The 21,653-nt window shown below is 50.0% G+C and overlaps 1 protein-coding gene across 1 annotated transcript in view; it reads right to left on the minus strand.

Annotated features, from left to right (window-relative positions):
- Positions 1–1,401: 1,401 nt before the first annotated feature.
- Positions 1,402–21,653, minus strand: part of BMERB1 (bMERB domain containing 1) — a 111,096-nt gene continuing 90,844 nt past the window's right edge. The window contains exons 3-6 of the mRNA XM_070484887.1: positions 13,293–13,366; positions 6,966–7,080; positions 5,421–5,503; positions 1,402–2,955 (exon numbers count right to left, since the gene is read on the minus strand). Of these exons, the coding sequence (XP_070340988.1) occupies positions 2,843–2,955; positions 5,421–5,503; positions 6,966–7,080; positions 13,293–13,366 (385 nt within the window). The 3' untranslated portion in view covers positions 1,402–2,842. The remainder of the gene's footprint in view (positions 2,956–5,420; positions 5,504–6,965; positions 7,081–13,292; positions 13,367–21,653) is intronic.

A 21,653-nucleotide genomic window follows, 5' to 3' on the forward strand; every position in this document is an offset into this window, starting at 1 on the left:
CAGATTAAAATAGGTTGAGGAGGGGGCTAGAGATGAGGAAAATGGAGATAGCAAGATAGACGATTCTGTGAAGATGTAAAGAAAGGCGGTGTCTGCAAAGGAAGATGGGATGGGGGGTTGTTTGTTTTTTAATGGGAAAGATTTGTTCAAATGCTGATGGGAAGAGAGGAGACTATTGAGGATACAGGAGGAGGAGGGGAATGAATGGTGGTCCCATCACTAACTGCCTCTGGGACCTTGGACCACTTCCTCGTCTGGGAAGTGGACGTGATGATAGGATCTGCCTCGTGGGGTTGATGTGAGGAGCAGACGAGAAAATGTGGACACATGGCTCAGAGCACAGCGATAAAGCCCTCAATACATCTTACTCTTATTATTATCCCTCTCCCCCCAAAGCCTTCCCAAAGGAGCAAGTCTGGGCGTGCAGGACCCTGCGGTCTGCCAGGCTTCCCAGCTTTGCAGGCAGCTCTGATTATGGGGAAGCATCTTGAATCATTACTTTCTTCTGCTCTTCTGTGAAAGCCTAAATAAATGATGTATTTTTGTCTTAAAAAAAATCAATAGAAATAGCAGGAACATAAGTTAGGTCTACCCCAGAGCTCAGTAGACGGACTAGAGGCAGGATTTTTATGAGGGTTTCGATCTCCCTCGGCTTGTTGGATCGGTGAGTGACTGCTCTCTAGTTGGTCTGGGCTCAGGCCTGCATTTTCTCCAGGGAAGGGAGAGTGGCGGGCCACCTGTAGCCTTTATTTTTATTGCAAGAATGGGAAGCATCTGTGTTGTAGGTTGAATAGTGTGCCTCTGGAGTTCATGCCTACTTGGTCCCTCAGAATGGGACCTGTTTGGAAATAGGGTCTTTGCAGAAGTAATTAAGGGAAGGCTCAAGATGAGATCACCCTGGGTTTAGGGTGGGCCCTGTACCCAATGACTGGTGTCCTTAGAAGAAGAGGAGAGGTGGCACTGGCAGTGTCCTGAGGGAGCCTCTGCAGCTTCAGAACGGCAGGAAGTGACGTGCAGGCTGGAGCCTGGGAGGAAGCAGAAACACATCTGAGACTGAGGGGGAGGGGCTGAGGGCATGCTGCCCGCTGGGAGGGGCCATCGAACCCAAGACTCCGGGGTCCTCAGAGATGCTTTGTGTCACCTTGACTTGAGAGAAATTCGGATTAACTTTTGATTTATAAATATTTTGAAAACTGCGACCCATTAACGGCCTAAGACTTTTACTTCTAGGAGTTTATCTTAAGGAAAGGTCAGGAACTCAGATGAAGCTTTATCCCTCAGGATGTTTATCGTGACATTATTTGTAATACTGAAGAACTAGAAACAGCCTAAATGTCCAACAGTGAGGAAATGGTTAAATAACGGAATATCCCCAAGATGGATTACTAAGCAGCCACTGTAAATATTTATGAAGAGTGTTTAATGTTTACAAAGAGCTTTTAATGACGTGACACGACAGGGATACAATGCTAACAGAAGAAAGAAAACTGGTAATAAAGTGGTACAATATGACGTCAATCGTGAAAAAAAAAAGCATAAAAAAAGACTGAAAGGAAATATGCCAAAATGTCAGAGTGATCTCTAGTTGGAGGAATTATGGGAGTTAAAAAAAAAAAAACCCCAAAGAACAAAAAACTTGTTTATACTTTCTCTACTTTTTAGATGATTCACTATGTACATGGATTCCTTCCACAGTCAAGAAAAAAGTAAAAACTTTATAAGGGCTGTGTACGCGGTTTCTATTTTTATTTTCTCCGATGGATGATTGTACATCAGCGAATCTTGGGTTAGGCTAACTACTGAGGCCGGTCACGACACACTCACACGTACAGAGAGGTCACACGGGCTGTGCCGGGCTGGCTGTAGCAGATGTACATTGTTACACTGGTGGAATTGTTAGGCTGGTTACAATACACCACCAATGACGGGACACGGTTGGGTCAGGCCGACTCTCCCACCGCCGTTGTTGTTTGCGGAGGTCTGTGTGTTAGGCTGGTGAGTGGCGTCCCGCTGGCGCTCCCTCCAGTGGCCCCCAGTGGGTGGAGAGCGCCTGGGTCAGCATCTGCTCTGGGTCCCCTTGCCTCGGTGTTGGAGCCTCCAGCTGTCCACTGCCCCTTCCCGGCACTGGGTGTGCCCCAGCCCAGGCCCCACCCCCCGACACCTGCTCCACACACCTGGGGCAGACATGGCAAGGGAACAAAGAGCCAAGAGGAAGTGGACGTGCTCCTGATGGGAACCGTGCCCAGACACAGGAGGGAACGAAGCGGGAGATGAGACCACGACACCACACACAAGCTCATTCTTTACAGACGGGCCCCTCTGTGTCTTCGAAGCACGTGGGCTGTGTGGAGCCTTTGAGGGTACAGCCCTTGGGAGAGGAGAGATGGAGGACGGGTGCTGTGCCCATTTGGGGCAGGCCTGACAGCAGAGCTAGGAGGGCGGATGGGGGATGAGTCCAATGTGGTGCTCAACTGTTGAAGAGTCACGACTATACACACCTGGGGACCATGCCCCTCCCCCAGTTCATTCGCACGGTGGGTTAGATACAGCTAGATAGAAGTAGAGATATACTTTTTTGAGGGAGGACCTTTCCTGGTGGTTGGATAAACAGTGAGACAGACTCCTGGGTTCAGCATGCTCTGGGGAGGGCCATGCGACGGTGAGGGACTGCCTATTGCTACACTCTGTACAGGACGGCTGGGCCCGCCCGCCGCGCCCACGGCCCCTGGCGGCAGTCACGGGCTTGCCTTCAACCCCTTTGGCCTCGGAGAGCTCTTGGGCCCCGGTGAAATGGGGGCTAGGAAGGGGGTCCCCATTGCCCTGGGGGCACCCCACGTGGGGGCTACATGATATTGCACTGGGTGGCCCCACAGCAATCCTTGATGAGCGCCAGCCCCGTCTTGGCCACCGTGGGCTTACTAGGTGGGGGCTCTGCTTTCTTCTCTGCTCGGGAGCCTGCAGCAAGGTAGGAACAGAGAGAGAAAGAGGAGAAAAGGGTGAGAGGGAGAGGTGAGGTGAGGAGAGCCCTGATCATATACAGCCCTAGTCCCCTCCCCACTCCTGGCCAGGCCTTGCTTCTACTCCACAGATCAGGTGGTGTGGAGAGCTGGCGTGCTGGTGGTCCTGGTGACTGTCGCTGACTGTGGGCCCACTGGCTTTCGTTCCTTGGCTTCCAACCACAGCTTTTAGTCCTATGCAGTTCTCCTCACTGTCATATCTGCCAAGCCCAGCACAGGGTCTGGTCTTCAAGAGGTATTTGGTGAATGGATAAATGAGAAATGTTGTTCCAGTCACTTCTTGACTGGAACAACATGAGGGCTCACATCTTTCAATTCTGGAAAATGCATACATTGTCTTTTCGGATGCCCCCATCTCTCATTCTCTGTTCTCTCTCGTTCTGGAATGCTTATTAGACATAAGTTGGACCTACTTACCCTATCCTCCATGTTTCATAATTCCCTTTCATATTTTCCACCTCTTTCTCTCTCTGTGCTGCAATCTGGGTAATTTCCTCACCTCTATCTTCCAAGTTAATGAATCCTCCTTCAGCTGTGTCACTGTGTTTAATCTATTGAGTTTTTACTTCAGTGATGGTAATTTTTTTAGAAGGCTAATTGTTTGCAAATCTACCTTTTCTTTTTTCAAAGCGTCCTCCTATTTCATTTTGGGGGGTAGTCCTTCTTCTGTCCTTTTAATCATTTTAAATATACTTATTGTCTCTTTTAGATAGTTATTTCTGGTTCTTGGGAAGACAGTCTCTTTGTTGCATCTACTGACTGCCCTCGTGGTGGTTCAAGTCTCCATGAGTTTTAAATTTTTATTGGGAGCTCATCTTCATGGGGGTTGTTTTATCTGTAGGCTGTGTATTATGGGATGCTGTAGGGTTCCTACTGAGCAATTTTGCATTTGCTTTGCTGGGGTCCCAGAGATTTCACTGGTTTTATGTTAGGTTTAGTTTTTAAACATGGGATTCCAACAGCAGATAAGTAGTGTAAACTTGGACCCCACACTTGGCCCCTTGCAAATGGTACAGTCTTGGTGTTTTGATTTCTTGTTAGAATTCTTTTTTCTATCCATAACCCTACATAGAAGGCAAGTTTCTTTGCTCCTTCTCCATAGGTAGGTGGAGTTTTCCTAATTGGCCTTTCCTGGAAGAGACAGTCCATTGAGGACACAAGGACCTCGTGCCTTTTGATTTTAGGGGCCTGTAGAAGTGATCATGGCTCTTCTCTATCTTTATCCTCCCACATTCTACAACCGTGTTTTCATGAGATGTTAATGGATGGTCAGGGAAAACTAGGTTTGTGGCTGTAGTAGATAGTGGCAACTTTGGGGTTTTGTCGTCCTAGTAAGATTTCCAGTCCCTTTTCCTCTGGTCACAGCTCATGTCGCTGTGGCTACAGGAGTGGGCATGTGACATAGATCCAGCCAATCACAGTATCCCAGCCTCTTGGGGGCAGTGATGGGCCTAGGAGGTGGGAACATGATCCAGGAAAGGCCAATCGGCATCTTTCACTGAGATTTATATGTTTAGATACCAGGAGAGAGTGTCTGTGGTGTCGCCCCACTGCCGCTGAGCTGTGGTTCTGGAGCTCTGGCCCCATGGAGAAGGCCTGTGTAGTAGGAGAAAATGAAGCTAACATGCAAATGGCGGTAGAGATGAGAAAGGGAGGAAAAGAGATGGCATCCTAGCAGTGTCCAGTCCCTGAAGTCCTGGTTCTTGTTGCTCTTCTTCCAACAAATCCCCTTTCTTGCTTAGGCTAGTTTGAATTGGGCATCCATTTCTTATAACCGAAAGCAGCCTCACTGGGTCAACAAAGAGAAGACAGTTCCATGACAGCAGGACCTGTTATCACTTCAATATGCTAATGGACATTGGGACCAACAAATAGAGGGTCAAAAAAACAGCATTTCCCAAACTTATTTCATATGGAACCCTTTTTGCTCTGAGTGTCTTATGAGGCTAATATTCTGCGAGGCATGCTTTGGGTTCCACTCCTCCAGAGATTCCAGCTCCAGCAGAGGCCAGAGCTCCCTGAGCCTCAGTCCCCACCTTCGTGCCTCAGTGGCCACCCTGCTTCTGCTTCTTCTATGAAACGTATCAAAACACGTGATGAAAGAGCAACAGCTGCTGCCAGGACCAGCTACACGGTTTGTAGAACCCAGTGCAAAAGGAAAATGTGGGGCCCCTGGTTCCAGAATTCTTCTGAGTTTCAAGGCAGCAACAGCAGAACATTAAAGCAAGCACAGTGCCCTTCCGGCCTGGGGCGCTGGGAGACGGCACAGCTTGCACGCCCATGAAGCCAGCCCTGCCTGCTGCCATCTGTGCCCTAGTTGGATCTCTAGAAAGCATCCCAGGTCTCTTTTAAATGCCCTTTTCTCTTGGATCGGCGAGGAGGAGGAATAATGTTTGCACTCACTGGCTGGAGATTTGGTTACTTTGTCTAGAGGTTTTAACTTGATTCGCAGGAAATCGGCGATTTCCTTGTCTTCTTCTTGCTCCCTGTGAAGACAGATGTGTAAAGACAAGAGGAAAGTGCAGTAAGCAAGGAAAGCGTCAAGGAAGCGATAAAGTGAGGCAAGAGGTTAAGTGTGTGGGACCATGTATCAGGCGTTGTGGACGGTGAGTGCATGTTGTGTGTTATGTGGGGCGGTACATGTATGTTATCATGTGGTATGTGTGTCATGTGGGTGGTGCATGTATGTTGTGTGTGGTGCATGTATGTTGTTTTGTGTTACGTGGGTGGTATGTGTGTTGTGTGGGGCGGTGCATGCATGCTGCGTGTGTGGCGTGTGCATGTCGATATGTGTTACTTGCGAGTGGCACGTGTATGTTATCATGTGGTATGTGTGTCATGTGGGTGGTGCATGTATGTTGTGTGTGGTGCCTGCATGTTGTTTTGTGTTACGTGTGGGTGGTGTGCATATGTTGCATGTTATGTGTGTATGGTGTGTGTGTGTTGTGCTTGATGAACCTGCTCTGAAGCAGAGACACGTATCAACAATGGAGTAAATATCTACTAGTGCTGAGGTGAGACCCCAGGGCAGAGGCAGGGACATCACAAGACCCAGCCTCCCTTTCGGGGGTTCCGTGAGCTGGGCAACACCTCTTCCAACCCTGTACCTGTCAGTCACCCTAGACACCTGTGCTCCCACAAGGTGCTGGCAGGCCTCAGAAGACAAGTCACCTCAGCTCTTCCAAAGGTCGCCAGGGGCAAAGTCAGAGGGCCAGGCCTGGCTGAGCTAGACAAGGGGGCAGCCCAGGGGTCTCGGACGACCCAGGAGGACACAGAAAACAAAGAGGGAGTTTCCGTCTGGGTTGGAAGAAACCCTGTGAGCCTCTTTCCTGTGGAGTGCTCCAAAGGCTCGGCTCCAGGACAAAAATATTCAAGGATCAGCATTCACATCTTTCCCAGGCCGGCTTCCTCAGGGGCCTCCAGCGTTGTCCTGATCAAGGTGGCAGGTGTGTCTGCAAATAGGAGACCCTGGAGGCTAAGAAAGGGCATCGGAGCCACCAAGGACGGGGAAGAGAAAAGAACAAAGCCAGGAAGTGGAGAGGGCAGGCAAGGAAGCCAGTCACTACGGGGGGCAGGGTTTCTGTAGAAACCAACAGAAGTTTCTAGAAATTGCCTTGATGCGTGAGAGAAAGCTCAGTGAAGAGAAGGTGTAGGAAGCTCTGCCGTGTGCTGTGTGATCTAATTCCTCCCGGGTAACCTCCTGGAATGATGTTCACTTGAGACCCAAGGGCCTTTGCAAGACTTTTTGGAGACAATTTGAGTTTCTCTTGAATGTGAAATGGGTCCCCAGGCCGCAAAGCTGGGGCTCATTTGGATCCAGTGTGTGGGGAGCATTTGCCACACCTGTTAGGCAAGGCTGTGGGTCGCCGGAGCAGACGACGGGTTTCGGAAGGAAGCCGAGGGTTGCGTTCCAACAGCCAGGTGCCTGGGGACCTGCCGCCCACCCACCTTAACCGTTCCACCTCTGCGTCGTCCACCAGGAAGTCTCGCTTCTGCACCAGTTTGTGGATCTTCTGGATTAGCTCGTCCTCTCTCTGCTTCTGCAGCTTGGTTTTTTCTTTCTCTGGGAAGAAGAAAACATCAGCAAAGAAACCGCTGAGTGGAACTGTTGAAAGCACTGGAGTCCGAGGGGCCAGGGTTGGAATCCTGGTCTACCGTTTCCCTTGCGGGGTGAACTTGGAGAAGCAACTTGACCTCTTCAAGCCTCAGTTTCCCCCTCTGTAAAATACACATGGTGAGGCTTAACTGCAGTGACATTAGTAAAGGACTTAGGTGGACTCGGGCTGTGGGGAGAGCTCAGTAAGTGGTACTGATGCTGCCCGGGGGCCGTGCAGACGGCAGAGGGTGAGGAGGGTCTGGGGGGGGGGGGGGCGTGCGGAGGGAACTACTCTCTCGTGGGAGTCAAGCGATCTGTGAGATGAAAAGCCTCCACGCCGGGGGCGTTAGTCCTGTCCCAAATACCGCGGGCTAGAACACCAGAGAGAAAACACGAGGGCTGGAGATGAGGATGGGGAAAACGAGGAGGGCGGAAATTTAAACCCGCATCAGTCTCGCTCTGTTCAGACTCCTTCAGAAGATCAAAAAATGTGGGGCAGCTTGTCGTCCGCCTGCCTAGGACTGGCGCTGACAATTTCCTCTCGATCTGGAGGCAGAACCAGAGGCGAGGGGAATATATATTTGGTGAGGAGAGAGTGGTGGTCTCTCCCGTTAAGCAGAGGGGCAGTGGGGAAGGGGGTGGAATTGCCATCAGCCCCTGGATTCCAGGCCATCGCCGGTTGGTGATGGTGGCATGACTCCTCCGGTGGTGGGTCCCGTGGTCCGATTTCCCACATCACTCGTCAGCACCACTGAGCTTCCCGGCCCCCTGCCAGCGAGTTAACCATGCGCCCTGGCTCAGCTTACTCAGGGCGTCATCCGTGGTGTCACTGTCCTCTCCAAGTAACCAGCAAAGGCCCTCCGATATTCCCGAGAGTCCTCTGCCCCTCCCCAGATCTTTGCCAGAGCCACGCAAGGACTGGCAGGGCCCCCAGGAATGGATGCACCTCCGTCCCCAAGTTACTCATCCCCATCTTCTCTCTTCTGCCATTCGGGCAGCCCTCCACTCATGCAGCCCTTCCCAGCAGCTCAGGGAGAAGCCGTCTACTCAAAGTGGTCTGTGCCACCTTACAGACCAGTTCCTCACCCACCTGCCCGCAGGCACCGCCCACCTGCCTCCAGGCACTATCCACTTGCCCACAGGCACCACCTCTTGCTCGGTCATGTGACACTCTTGCTGGCCAGCATCACCCACCTACTTCCTGATGAGAACCTTCAGCTTGCCAGCTTCACCCCTGTTTGCTGGCATCCCACACGCACCTAGCTCCTAACATCTCCACGTGCTTGCTGACATGACTCTCCAGCGTGCTTCTCATCTCCTCCAGGCCCAGGGTACCACCCCCCGTCTCCCTAGGCCATGCTGTGGCCTCCCAACTGGTCTCCCTGACCTGGAGCCTCTGTCCCAACTGTGAGCCCTCGCTGTAGACTCCGACGGCTCTGGCTTGCCGTCCCAGCTCCTCCCCCTCCTAGCTGTGTGACTCTGGGCATGTTCCTCAACCTTGCTGAGCATCCAGCCTCTCAACACAGATAATCATAATGTTGTGGCAATTTTAAGGGAGATAAACAAGTAAAATACTAGGCTTCCTGCCCGGTGCATAATAAGGGCTCATCAACAGTCAGCTGCAATTATTATAAGCGATTATTTACATCGTCCCTGTTGTTTTAACGACTCAATGCCCTCCAGATTAAGTATTGGCTGCATCGGGCACACAAAAAAAATACTTATTTAATGAAGGACAAGCAAATATAGCGTAAGTGTGCAAATGGTAAGTGCTTAGTAAATTGCAACTATTATCATTCTACCTGTATTACCATGAGCTTTACATTTTCCTTTAACCTAGGTTTCTCAGCCTTGACACTATTGGTGTTTGAGACTGCGTCATTCCATGTCGTGGGGGGCTGCCCTGTGCCCTGCAGGATGTCGACCAGCATCCCTGCCTTCTACCCACTCAATGCCAGTAGAAGCCCCCACCTTTTGTGACAACTCAAAATGCCTCCAGACACGGCCAGTGTCCCCTGGGGGGGCAAGTGGTCCCTGGTTGAGGACCTCTAGTTTAATCTTTTCTGACAACCCTATGAAGGCGATCCTATTTCTGTGTCCCTACAGCCAGCTCTAAGCATCCCCTGCTCTGAGGCGGCAGTGGTGGCAGTGGCGCTGGGACGAGACCTCTTGGCTTGTCCTTGAGAAGCCCTCAAGGCAGGGACGGCCCCAGGGGTTGTCTTGGATCACAAGTCACCCACACCCACCATTGAGGAGCTGGAGAAATAGGATTTTCTGGGCAGTTCACGGTCTTCTTTCCTTAATGCTTTTATTGATGTGTTGCTGGGAGCATTTTTTTCCCCCTAAAATCAGCCACATCCATCGAGGAACGCAGAGGGACTCTCACCGAGGAGTCCGAGGAGACAGTGGGAAGAGGTGAGGAGGAAAGAAACTAATGTCTGAATTTCCGCATGAAAGTGACTGGGAAGGTATGCTTTCCTGGGGAATCCTTGGGACTGGCGTCGAGGACCTGGGCGCTGTTCTAACCAGCCCTGTGACCTTGTCCCAAGTGTTTCATGGCGGGCCAGTCAATGGCATTTCGGGCAGGACACATTCCTCTTGTGGGACTGTCCCCATGCTGCAGGTTTTTGTGTCCCTGGCCTCCGCCCTTTGAGTGTCAGTACTGATCTCGTCTTTATTTAAGCTTTTGGTGTTTTGTTCATCCGTGGATTTTTTTTGCAAGAATTTTGATATTTTAGATATTGTATTAAAACATCATCGATCCTGATTACTGAATGTTTTGTGCTGGAACTGAGCGCCTTTTCTCCTCACTCTAGTCCACGTCCTGGTCAGTCACACACCCCAATCACTGTCAGCCAAAGACCCCCACTTCCACTTGAGAGGCTGCTACGGCCCCACGTGGAGCCCCTGTGGCCTGAGGTGGCCTTGGCTGACCTGGTGGCCACACACTCATGTGTCCTCTGCTTCAGTGCCTCCCACATGTCCTGCTGAGCCAACAGTGGGTTCTGGGAATCTTTCCTCCCAAGGGAGATGCCAGTCCACATTGGGCCCATCAGAGTCTCCTGGGAAGTTGAAAATTGGGACGCAGAGGCCCTGGGCATCAGGCTCTTGGGTGGGGAAATCATGGAAGGGAGATGGAGTGGCCTTGCTTGACTCGTGCGCCAGAGGGAGAAAATGGAACCTGCACCCAGAATAGAGAGAGAAAGAGAGCAAGAGCCCAAGAACATTCCACAGCTTTCCTGCTTCTGGTTCCAGACTCTTGTGAGGTTGGGTTGAGCTTCACTCTGTGTTGGGATAAATAGTACACACCCCCTCCAATTTCATGTCTACTGGGATCCCATTTGGAAATAGGATCTTTGCGGATATTGTTAGTTAAGACGAGGTCATCCTCATGAGGGTGGGCCCGTAGTCCAAGGACTGGTGTCCGTGAAAGGAGAGGAGAGGACAGAAGATATACAGAGAATAAGGCCATGTGACCTGGAGGCAGAGATTGGAGACAGGCAGCGACAAGCCAAGGACCACCCAAGATTGACGGGCGCCACCAGGAGCTGGAAGAGGCAAGGAAGGATTTTCTTCTCGAGACTTCGGAGGGAGCAGGGCCCTGCCAACAGTGTGATTTCGAGCTTCTGGCCTCTAGAACGGTGAGAGAATAATTTTCTGTTGTTCTAAGGCACTAAGTTTGTGGGAATTTGTTACGGCAGCTACAGGAAACTGATACAACGCTCTAGGGCTCCAGGAGTCTTCACTGTCCTTCCGGTAATTGCCGGTTTTGTGCTTACATAAGATTGGATGGGTTTTTGTAGCTTTCAACCAAACTTTCCCTTGGAGGGCTATAAAACAAGAGAATTGAATTGGCCTGCTGGCTCTCAACCCTAGCTGCTTATCAGCATCCTGTGAGCAGCTTTTAAAAATGACCGATGCCAGAGCCCCACGCTAATCGAATGGGAATTTCCAGAAGCTGATGTCTGGACTTGGTGATTCTCTTCCCCAGCCTTTTATTTGCTTTATGTTTGACATTTAACTTTCCGTGGCAACAGTTTTATTGAGATATATTTCATACACCAAACAAGGCTCCTGTTGAAGTTGTTATTTGCAGAGTTATGCAACCATCGCCACAATCGATTCTAGAACATTTTAATCACCCCCAAAACAACCCTGTACCCACTAGCTGGCACCCCCTATTCGGTTAGGACTGTCTGCTCACTTGTGTATTCCCGTGGCCTGCACAGTGCCTGGCGCCCAGGAAATGCTCATTCAAGCAACGGTATCTGAAAGTTCTAATACCACGGCACATGCGGTCGTTGGAACGAGGATGGGTTGAGCGCTCCTGCGCTTTGATCTGTTATTTCACAACCAGCACGGGAGGGGGGCGTTATTGGCCTCATTTTACACACAAGGACTTCGAGGCTCAGTGAAATTGCGTTGTTCCGTGAAGGTCATCTAGCCGGTAATCCTGGATTCAAACCCAGATCACTGGGCTTGGAAGTGGTGGTTCTTAGAGGGGGGGCAGCTTGCCCACCCACCCCCTCCACCCCCAGCCAGGGGATATTTGGCAGCTTCTGGAGACGTTTTCGGTGGTCACCCCTGGGACGGAGGGGGATGCCACTGTCACGTGGTGGGTAGAGGCCAGAGACGCTGCTAAATCCTGCAACACACAGGACAGCCCCGCTTCCAATGGAGAATTAATTCTCCAGCCCCAAGTGTTCCTGGGGTCGAGGGATCTGGAGCAATGCCCCATTCTAAACGGTGTCCTGCACTACTGGTGCAACAAGGGCTACCCTCCCTGGTACCCGCTGTGGGCCGGGCGCTCTCTTTCCCCTAACTTGTGGGCACCTGAGAGCAGAGAATCATTTTCTCTTCATCGCTGCATGCCCAGCCCCGAGCTCAGGGCTGGAGGCAGCACGGCCTCGAGACATACTTACTGAACTGGTAGGATGGCAAAAACAGTCAGTTCAAGGCCAACGGGGGTGCGTATCTGGCCTGTGCTGCTTCTCGCCAAGGCCAAGGCCAGGTTCTTGAGACAGAGTTGGGTTAGTTCATTCTATTAACCTTCCTTTAGCACCTCCCAGGTCCTCATTCCTGCCCTCAAGGAGCACTGCTTCTAGAGAGGGACGTGTGTGAGTCAACAGGCTATTATTTATTTATTTAATTAGCCCTGAGCTAACATCTGCTGCCAATCCTCCTCTTTTTGCTGAGGAAGACTGGCCCTGAGCTAATATCCGTGCCCATCTTCCTCTACTTTCTATGTGGGACGCCTACCACAGCATGGCGTGCCAAGTGGTGCCATGTCTGCACCTGGGGTCTGAACCGGTGAATCCCGGGCTGCCGAAGTGGAACGTGTGCACTTCACCACTGCGCCACTGGGCCGGCCCCGCAACAGGCAATTTTTTGATAAGTTCTTTGATAAGAGTAAGCCCCCGGAGGGCACCCAACCCAGCCTGGATGGGCGGGGAAGGCTTTCTTGGAAGAAGGGGCCAAACAAGCTATGAGCTGAAGAATGGGTAGAAACTTGTTCAGGTAATGATAACAATAACAGCAATAATTTATTCAGCACTTACTATAGGATGGGAACTGTGCTAAGCACTTTACGTATTTTTCCCCTCGGTCCACCCGACAACAACCCTACAAGGTAGATACCCCTATCGTCCCAGTCTACAGACAAAGAAACCGAGATTTAGTGAAGTAACTTGCCCAAGGTCTTGTCATTAATAAGTGACAGACGTAGGTTGGACTGCAAAGTCAGGGCTCGTCATCACCATCCTCTGTCCCCAGACAGGATAATAATAATGGCGATTGCCAATATTTACTGGATGCTTACTTTGGATCAGACATCAAGCTAAGCGCATGGCTTGCATTGCTTCATTAATCACAATGAGACGTACACCCAACAAGCTAGATACCGTTGATAATTACTACCTCATTTTCAGAGGAGGAGAAACCGAGTCTCAGAGAGAGAAAGTGACTTGCCAAGGTCAAGAAGGCAGCCAGAATTAGGACTTGAACCTGGTCTACCTGACACGCAGTCGTGTTTGAATCGTGATCAGGGAGCACCACATTGCGAGAATGAGGCCACGCTAGGAGAAGGGACGAACTCTGACTTCCAGACCTAAGGGGTGGACACACAGCCGGCTGGGGGCTCTGAGCAGCTACGTGCCGGGGGTGGAGGCTCAGATGTTTACCTGGAATGGCGACCAAGTTCTGTAGCTCCTGCTTCAGGTCCATGATGTCATTACAGAGCTGGATGTCATCCATCCTGGGGAAACAGGACACCACACGACAGCAGATTACACCGACAGAACATTCTACACCCTGTGCACCACCCCGGTTTCAACAAAGAGGGTTCATGGGAGGGCACTGTCCTCTGTGTGAGCCACACATGCTCTTTATAGAAGTTTTCCCCTAAAAGAAGACGGACAGAAACTGCCCGTTACCCCACTGCTTAGAAATGATCTAATCGCCGTTAACAACACCTAGACAGAGGAGTTCCTTCCAGTCTTCACGTGCCTGGCGAGCTCATGTTGCAGGTTTGGTGTCTTATCAGCTACGTTAAAAAATGTTAACCATTATAGAAATTGACAATATAGAGAAAAATCGGTCTCTGTCCTTTAGAGAGAACCGTTGTCAATAGTTTGAAAAATATTCCTCCAGGGTTTTTTTAGAGGTTAAATCTTAAAGTTTTTAAAATGCTTATACCACCATACACGACATCATTTGTTAATGTATAAAAACATTTTGTGGGGCCAGCCCGGTGGCGTAGCAGTTAAGTTGCACGCTCTGCTTCGACGCCCTGGGGTTCTCTGGTTTGGATCCTGGGTGCAGACCTACACACCACTCATCCAGCCATGCTGTGGTGGCGTCCCACATAGGAGAACCAGAAGGACTTACAACTATGTACTGGGGGGCTTTGGGAGAAAAAAAAGAGAGAAAGATTGCAACATATGTTAGCTTGGGGCCATTCTTCAAAAAAATAAAAACTGGGGCCGGCCCAGTGGCGCAGCTGTTAAGTGTGCACATTCCGCTTCTCGGCAGCCCAGGGTTCACCAGTTCAGATCCCGGGTGTGGACATGGCACCGCTCGGCAAGCCATGCTGTGGCAGGTGTCCCACATAGAAAGTAGAGGAAGATGGGCATGGATGTTAGCTCAGGGCCAGTCTTCCTCAGCAAAAAGAGAGGAGGATTGGCAGCAGATGTTAGCTCAGGGCTAATCTTCCTCAAACAAAAACAAAAACAAAACATTTTGCGATTTTCCTTTTATTTCCTTGCTATATCTTGGGATCTTTCCACGTGAGGACATGTAAATCTCCTCATTTTTAATGGCTGCATAGTATTCCATTATATTGATATACAGTGATTTATTTATTCTCCTGTTCATAGACATCTTGGTTGTTTCCTAATACATCTCTAGGATAAATTACTAAAAATAAAGAAATTCCTAGAAAAAAATAAAATCACTGGGTCAAATTACATGAACACTTGCATTTTCAGAGGAATTTCCAGATTGCCCTCCAGAGAGAAGAATTATGCATGATATTCCCACCAGCAGTGTGACAGGACACTCACTGCCAGAGTCTTAGGAATCGGGTGGCACATACAATTTTGCAGTATGCATTATAGTTGTGTGTGTGTGTGCTACAATATTGACTCATCCTGCTGTCAACAACATTTGTAATGGCCGCCTGAAATTTCACCACGTGGCTTTATCAGGGCTGTTTTCACTATGCCCCTATCTTGGTCACTTAGATGGGGTTTTCAGGTTGTTTGTGCTATTTTAGCCACTGTAGGATGAACATGGATTCATTTAGAGCTTTTTTCTTCGTGTTGGATTATTTGGCGTGGGGGCTATAGATTCTCAGATGTGGAACCACTGAGTACAAAGGGCTTGATATGTCTATAGTCGTTGAGGCATATTTTCAAATCGCTTCCTCTACAGGGGTTGGGGGTGTGTGCCTTCATTCTGCACGTCTTTATTGAGTATTTACTGTGTCTGCCACTGCCATAGGCTCCGGTGATGCCCCAGCCTCGCCCGCCCTCATGAGCTGACATTTAGGCAGGGAGGGGGGACAGGGGGAGAAGATAAATATAACGGAATGGAGACAGAGTGGGCCAGTTTGGGCTCATCCTCCTCCCATCCCAAGAAGGGACAGAGGGAAGCGTTAATATTCTCAAAGGGCTTGACTGAGACCACAATATTAAAGGGGGCAGGACCAGGACTGGAAATGGACGCATCCGAGTCCACTGATCTTTCTGCCTCCTCCCGCAGCATCTTCGTCAGGAGCCTGGTCTGCTGCCTCTGTTCAGAAGTGCCATCTGCACACCAGCTTGGGGCCCCCTGCCCTTTGCTGGTCAAGAACTGCCCATGTCACCCATTCTGGTCCCAGCATCCTAGCTTTCAGGACAAGTGGCAGGAACATCTTGCTTCAGCCTGTGTCTCCTATTGCCAGAGACACACCAAGCGTTTGTCAAGCCCTGCCCTGGATTGTCCTAGCAGGTGGCAGCTGCCTCTAACGAGCCTGGGAGCTTGCCAGGAGGGCACACAGTGTTCCTGTGGGTTCCTGTTGTGGACCATTCAACTGGAGGGGCTCCAGAATCCTTTCCCACAGCTACTGCGGAGATCCAGAAACCTTGGTGGTTCTCACTGAGGACGATTTTGATCCCTGGGGACATTTGGCAATGTCTGGAGACATCTTCGGTTTTTACAACTGGGTGTGTGGGGGGACTGCTCCTGGCATCTAGCGGGTGGAGTCCAGGGATGCTGGTAAACATGCTGCAATGCACGGGACGGCCCCCTCAATAGAGAATTAACTGGTCTAAAGTGTCAATCATGCCTAAGGTGAGAAATCTTGGGCTATCACCACAGAATTGACGGACGTGTCTTATTGATGATTTTCAAGAGGGGAGACAAGGAAAGATGGCAAAAGGAACAAAGCAGAGCCAGGTAGTGGTTAGAAGCAGGAGTTTCGGCACCAAACAGCCTTAGCTCAAAGGGGCCGTGGGCCAGGATTTACCTTCCTTGACGCTCATTTTCTTTCTTTCTTTCTTTCTTTTTTCTTTTGAGGAAGATTAGCCCTGAGCTAGCATCTGCCAATCCTCCTCTTTTTGCTGAGGAAGACTGGCCCTGAGCTAACATCCATGCCCATCTTCCTCTACTTTATATGTGGGACGCCTGCCACAGCATGGCCTGACAAGCGGTGCCACGTCCGCACCCAGGATCCGAACCAGGGAAGCCCGGGCCGCTGAAGTGGAACATGTGAACTTAACCACTGTACCACCGGGGCGGCCCCAGCTCATTTTCTTCATCTTTAAAATAGCCACAATAATAGTACTTCCTGGGATTATTATGCACATCAAGCACTGAGCCCGTGCCTGGGACACACATGGTAAAATGCTCAATAAACAGTTTCTATTATTACTTATCAGCTGTTAGAAAGAAGCTGGGAGACAAAGGGAAAGAGAAAATGATGCTGGATAAGCAGTTTATCTGACACGTGGAGCTAATGTGTACAACCTTTAAAAAAACCCGCTAATGATTGTGGTCCCCTCTATAAAACTTTTAAATAACATTCTTATCTGATTGCAGAGCAGATCCCTGGTTGGTGCAGAAATTTTGGAAAATGCAAACAAGTATGAAGAAAGAACCTAAAATTATGCGTGACCTTGACCCACGTGCACCCAGAGGGCCCTGTTCCCTCCAGGTGTTCCGTGTGGTTCTTGCCTGTAACCCAGGTGTGGTTGGCTTGCCTTGGGGACCTTAGCCCTCATGCTTTGTCCATTCAAAACACTGCTCAGCATGCCACTGAGGCCACCCAAACGCATCCAGAGCCCCCCCACGTTAATGAGTAAGGCGGAATTTTTCTGACGCTCTCACGGGGACTCACGCGGCAGAACTCCATAAAAATCCCTATTGGACAGCACTGGCGTGTGCCTCAAGTTTCTCTCTTACTGCCAGCTTCCCATCCTTCTCTCTCTCAATGCCTCTCCTTTGCGCCTCCCGGCCAAAGGAGGGCCCACAGATCCCAAACAATTCAGCTCTGATCTTCAACTTACAAACGCCAGGTGGCAACACCAAACCCTGATGGTTCTTCTTTCTTTCCCCAAGAAAGAAGCTTGTTCCCCCATGCCAAGCTGTCTCAGAATAGTCACCTGGTAAAAGTCAGGTCTTTTTCGGGAAGATGGAGAGATGGGTGCCGCCATGAAGGAAAACACAAAGCCAACGTTTACGACACATTTCCTGCGTGCCAGGCACTGGCACTTTCCATGCACAAACTCATGTAAATTGCCACAGCAGTCCCGTGAGAGAGGAGCTTTATCTCTACTTTACAGGAGAGGAAAGAGAAGTTAAGCAACACGCCCAAAGTTCCACACAGGGGAGCGGCCGTTGGGATTCAGCCCGAGCTCTCACTCTTGACCGCTTCACTCGGTGTCTCCTCTCCAGGTGGCTGCATGAGTGGTGGCCGACATGGTTGGCTGCCCACTGAACGGACTTCTCCCCACCCACTTCCTCCCAGAGCACTGATCGGTTAGGGAGCCACTGTCTCAGCCCCCGATGGAAGCCAGCTGTCTTCGTCTTTTCAGGCTGCCAGAACAAAAATATGACAGAATGGGGGGCATGAACGACAAACATCGATTTCTCACGGCTGTAGAGGGCTGGGAAGGCCAAGATCAAGATGCCAGCTGATGAGGACCAGGTGACCTTCCTCCTGGTTTCAGATGGCCACCTTCTGGCTATATCCTCGCCTGGTGGAGAAAGAGGTCCTCTCTCTTTTAAAAGGGCGCTAATCCCATTCATGAGGGCTCTACCCTCATAACCTGTCACCTCCTAAAGGCCCCACCTCTTAACCCTATCACAGTGGAGATGAGGGTTTCAGTATATGAATCTGGGGGGGGGACAGAAACATTCAGTCCACAGCCATGGCAATCCCATGTGCCTTTGCCGGACACTCACTTTTTCCCTTGCAGCTAGAGGTAGCTGTGAGACCACGACAGGCCAGGGAGATACAACAGGAAGTCTTTTTGGGGGTGCTCCCGGGGAAGACGATTAGAGTCTGGAGTGCTGCCCCCTTATGGTCCTGAAGCTGCTGCAGCCACGGTGGCAAGAATGGCATGGGGAAGCGAGGAAAGGGCCAGACCCTTGAGGACATCCTTGAGCCACCCCACTGACCCTTGGACCACCCGTGTCTAGACTTCTTGTTGAGTAAATCTTAAATAGCCTTATGATTTATGCAGTGACCAACTGACCTGATTCACCCAGGGCTCTCTCAGTTTTAGCATTGAAAGTCCCATTTCTGGAAAAAGTGGGACGGTTGGTCACCCTAGATTTCAGACACTATGCTTAGCTGTTCTGTTCCTTGCCGTTGAAGACATCTTCACTGAGACATGGATGTGGAGATGTGCATTTTTATTAACAGCAGAACCAAAAACATACATACATATGCGCTGCTCATTGCGAACATTACATCGTGATGATTTTCCAGAGCCATTAAATAATACTGATCAAAACACATTTAAGGAGTTCCTGCAAAGCCCTTTTGAAACTTGGCTGGAACTTCGAATGAGCCCCATTAGTCTCGTTCTCTGCACAAATAGTGCTGAAGCCTGGAAGTCAAACTCTGCTGCTGCCAGCCCGTTCCGGAGAGAGACGGCATCTCCCAGAACCCGGTTAATGCAGGAAGGAAAAGAAAGCTAGCCCATGGCATTCTGCATCTCGGCCTTTCACGCTGGGACAGCAGAGAAAATTGGTCATTCTACTAGCTTCGGGCAGAGATAGGTGATCAGGCTCTGTCAGAATAATGGTGCCACTGCTTTACAAAATTTCTTTGAAAATGACATGGTTTGGAGCCTCATGGAAACCCAGCAGAGACCACGAGGTGAAGGCAGAAGCAGATGGACAGAGGAAAAGGTTGGCTTTTTAAAATAATATTTATTTGGCATCTTCTTTTATAAGTTGTGGATGGGGTGGCCTTCTTGGGATGCGTAAGAAGGAACGCCTAGTCTCCGAGATGGAACGCTGGTCTGGGATGTGGAGCCTGGATCTGAGGCTACGCCCTGCCACAAACTTCCTCTTTTATGACTAAAAGAAAAACTCTGCTTTTCTATATATTCCACACTTCTGACACAAAATCCGTGTGTTTTTCCACACTGAGCAATTCTCCAGTTCTCAGTGGACACCAGCTAGGTGTGCTACCATTTAACTCAATCTGACAGGAACTGCCCAGAGTTCGAGCAGCCCCCACAGGTTGAGAGGTCAGTCCCACAGGACTGTCCTCACTTCAGATGCCAATTGCAAGTCAGGGCCACCTGTACTTCCAACCAGCTGGCTATAAATCAGGGGGTTCCATGACCCCCTCTTTAGGTTCGATAATTCGTTAGAAACTGCTCACAAAACTTAGGAGAACGTTTACTGGTTCTCATAAAGGATATATTACAAAGGATGCTGATGAACAGCCAGATGAAGAGATACATAAGGCCAGGTACGAGGAAGGCACAGAACTTCCACGCCCTCTCCAGGTGTGCCACCCTCCCAGCACCTCCATGTGGCCACCAGCCTGGAAGCTCTCCAAACGTCATACTGTAGAGATTTTCATGAGCTTTGTCACGTAGGCATGATCACTATTAACTCAATCTCCAGCCCCTCTCCCTCCCTAGAGAATGGGGGGCGGGGGGCAGAGGTGAAAGTCCCAGCTGTCTAATCATGCCTTACTCTTTCTGGTGACCAGCTCTCATCCTGAAGCTATCTAGGGACCCAGCCTCCAGTCCTCTCATCAGCAAAACCAAAGACACTCTAATCACTCCGGAAAGTTCCAGGGTCTTAGATGCTCTTGTCTCAGGAACCAGGGTCAAAGACAAATATTAGAACAAAAGATGCTCCTAGCATCTCTATCACTCAGGAAATTACAAGAGTTTCAGGCGCTCTATGCCAGCAACCAGGGACAAAGACCAAATAGATTTCTTATTGTATCACAATGACTTTGGGCAAGTCATCCCCCGCTCTGGACTTCTGTTTCCTCATGTATAAAATGAGAGCTTCCAATAACCCCTGGAGTCCTGTTCTGCTAGCGCTTAGAAAATAACGTGCTTTCAGCCGAGCCAGACCTGAGTGTGGATCTCAGTTCCACTGTTTACCGGCTGTACAACTTGAGCAAATCCCTTCATGGCTCTAGGTCGAACTGTTGACAAGGAGTGATACCTTTGCTTTGGGGCTGTGTGGAATGAAATACGCTTGTGTGTGTAGAGCTTGGCACATATCCACATAGGTACAAAGGAAAGGCTACTTCCACCCACCCCTCCGCCCTGGGGTGAGGTGGGCAGCTGGGCAGACACTTCCGAAAAATCTTAGCCAACATTCCTGCGTCAAAGAATGAGTCTCGCCTTCCTGTACTGTTTCAATTTCCTCAAACCAAATGGTGCTGAGACGATGAATGTGTGCATTTGTTCAGCGTTCGTTGGTTAATGAGATTAAACGCTATCCCTGGGGGAGAATAAGCGTGGAGACATCGCCAGGGACGGCTCAGCCATCTTTCAGTGTCACGCTGGGGACCAAGGGACCAGAGAGGTGCCAGCACACCACGGGCTCAGGCGACACATCTTTGTGATGCATCGTTGCAGACCCAGCTGCCTGTTTTCTCCCCGTGGCTTGTTTACCGTCTGTGCGTTAACTGGCTTCTCTCTCGGTTGTGACCAGACACTCGTTCCTGGATGCAACACTGTTCCCTGAAGAATGTCACCTCCCTCAAGCACGAGTTGCTCTTCTCTCTCCCAGGGGTTTTCTAGATGGTCTCATTTTGATTCAAATAAAATTACTAACAGTGAAAAAACTCATCAAGCTGAATTCTTGGGGTTTGTGCCCTTTTCTGTGTGAATGTTATGCGTCAATTAAAAATTTGCTTGAGAAAATGATCAACAGTATTGTTTAGTTTGGTTTTAGACCTAAAAGGGTGCCTTTGGTCTGTATTTATTGTATAAATGTTACATAAATACAGCGTCCCTGTAAAAATACCAAACAATACAGAAGTATAATCGTAGCTGGCATTTATGAATGTTTTTGCATACTGGCGCCAGGCTATGGGACGAGCATGTTGCACAAATCATCTCAATGAACTCTCGCAGCAACCTTACGGAGTAAGCACTACTATTATGAACCCTCCGACGGTGTTAGGGACTTGCTCAGGTCACAGGGTAAGTTATGAGAACGTGAACCCAGGCCGTCTGATCTCTTATCTGGGAATACAAAAGGCCCATCCCCCTGGTGGTTGGAGTTTAAGGAAGACAGAGATCAGAGTTGTTTGGGAGAAGGCTTCTCAGCTTGAGGTGTCACTTACAAGAGGGACACAATCTGGACGGTCAGGGAGACGGGTACCAGCCGCTCAGGCACAGGGGGCAGCTCAGTCAACACTGGCTGTAGAAAGGGGTGTGGTGTCCCTGGGTATGTGACAGTGAAGAGTCCACCTGAATAGGACATATTGGTGACATAGGGGTCTGGGTTATGAAGGACTTGACATGGGAGCCATCTTAGGTTCTAGAGTGAGAGCATGCACGGTGATGTGT

The sequence above is a fragment of the Equus asinus genome, chromosome 14 (assembly GCF_041296235.1).
Source record: "Equus asinus isolate D_3611 breed Donkey chromosome 14, EquAss-T2T_v2, whole genome shotgun sequence".
In the NCBI taxonomy this organism is placed as follows: Eukaryota; Metazoa; Chordata; class Mammalia; order Perissodactyla; family Equidae; genus Equus; species Equus asinus.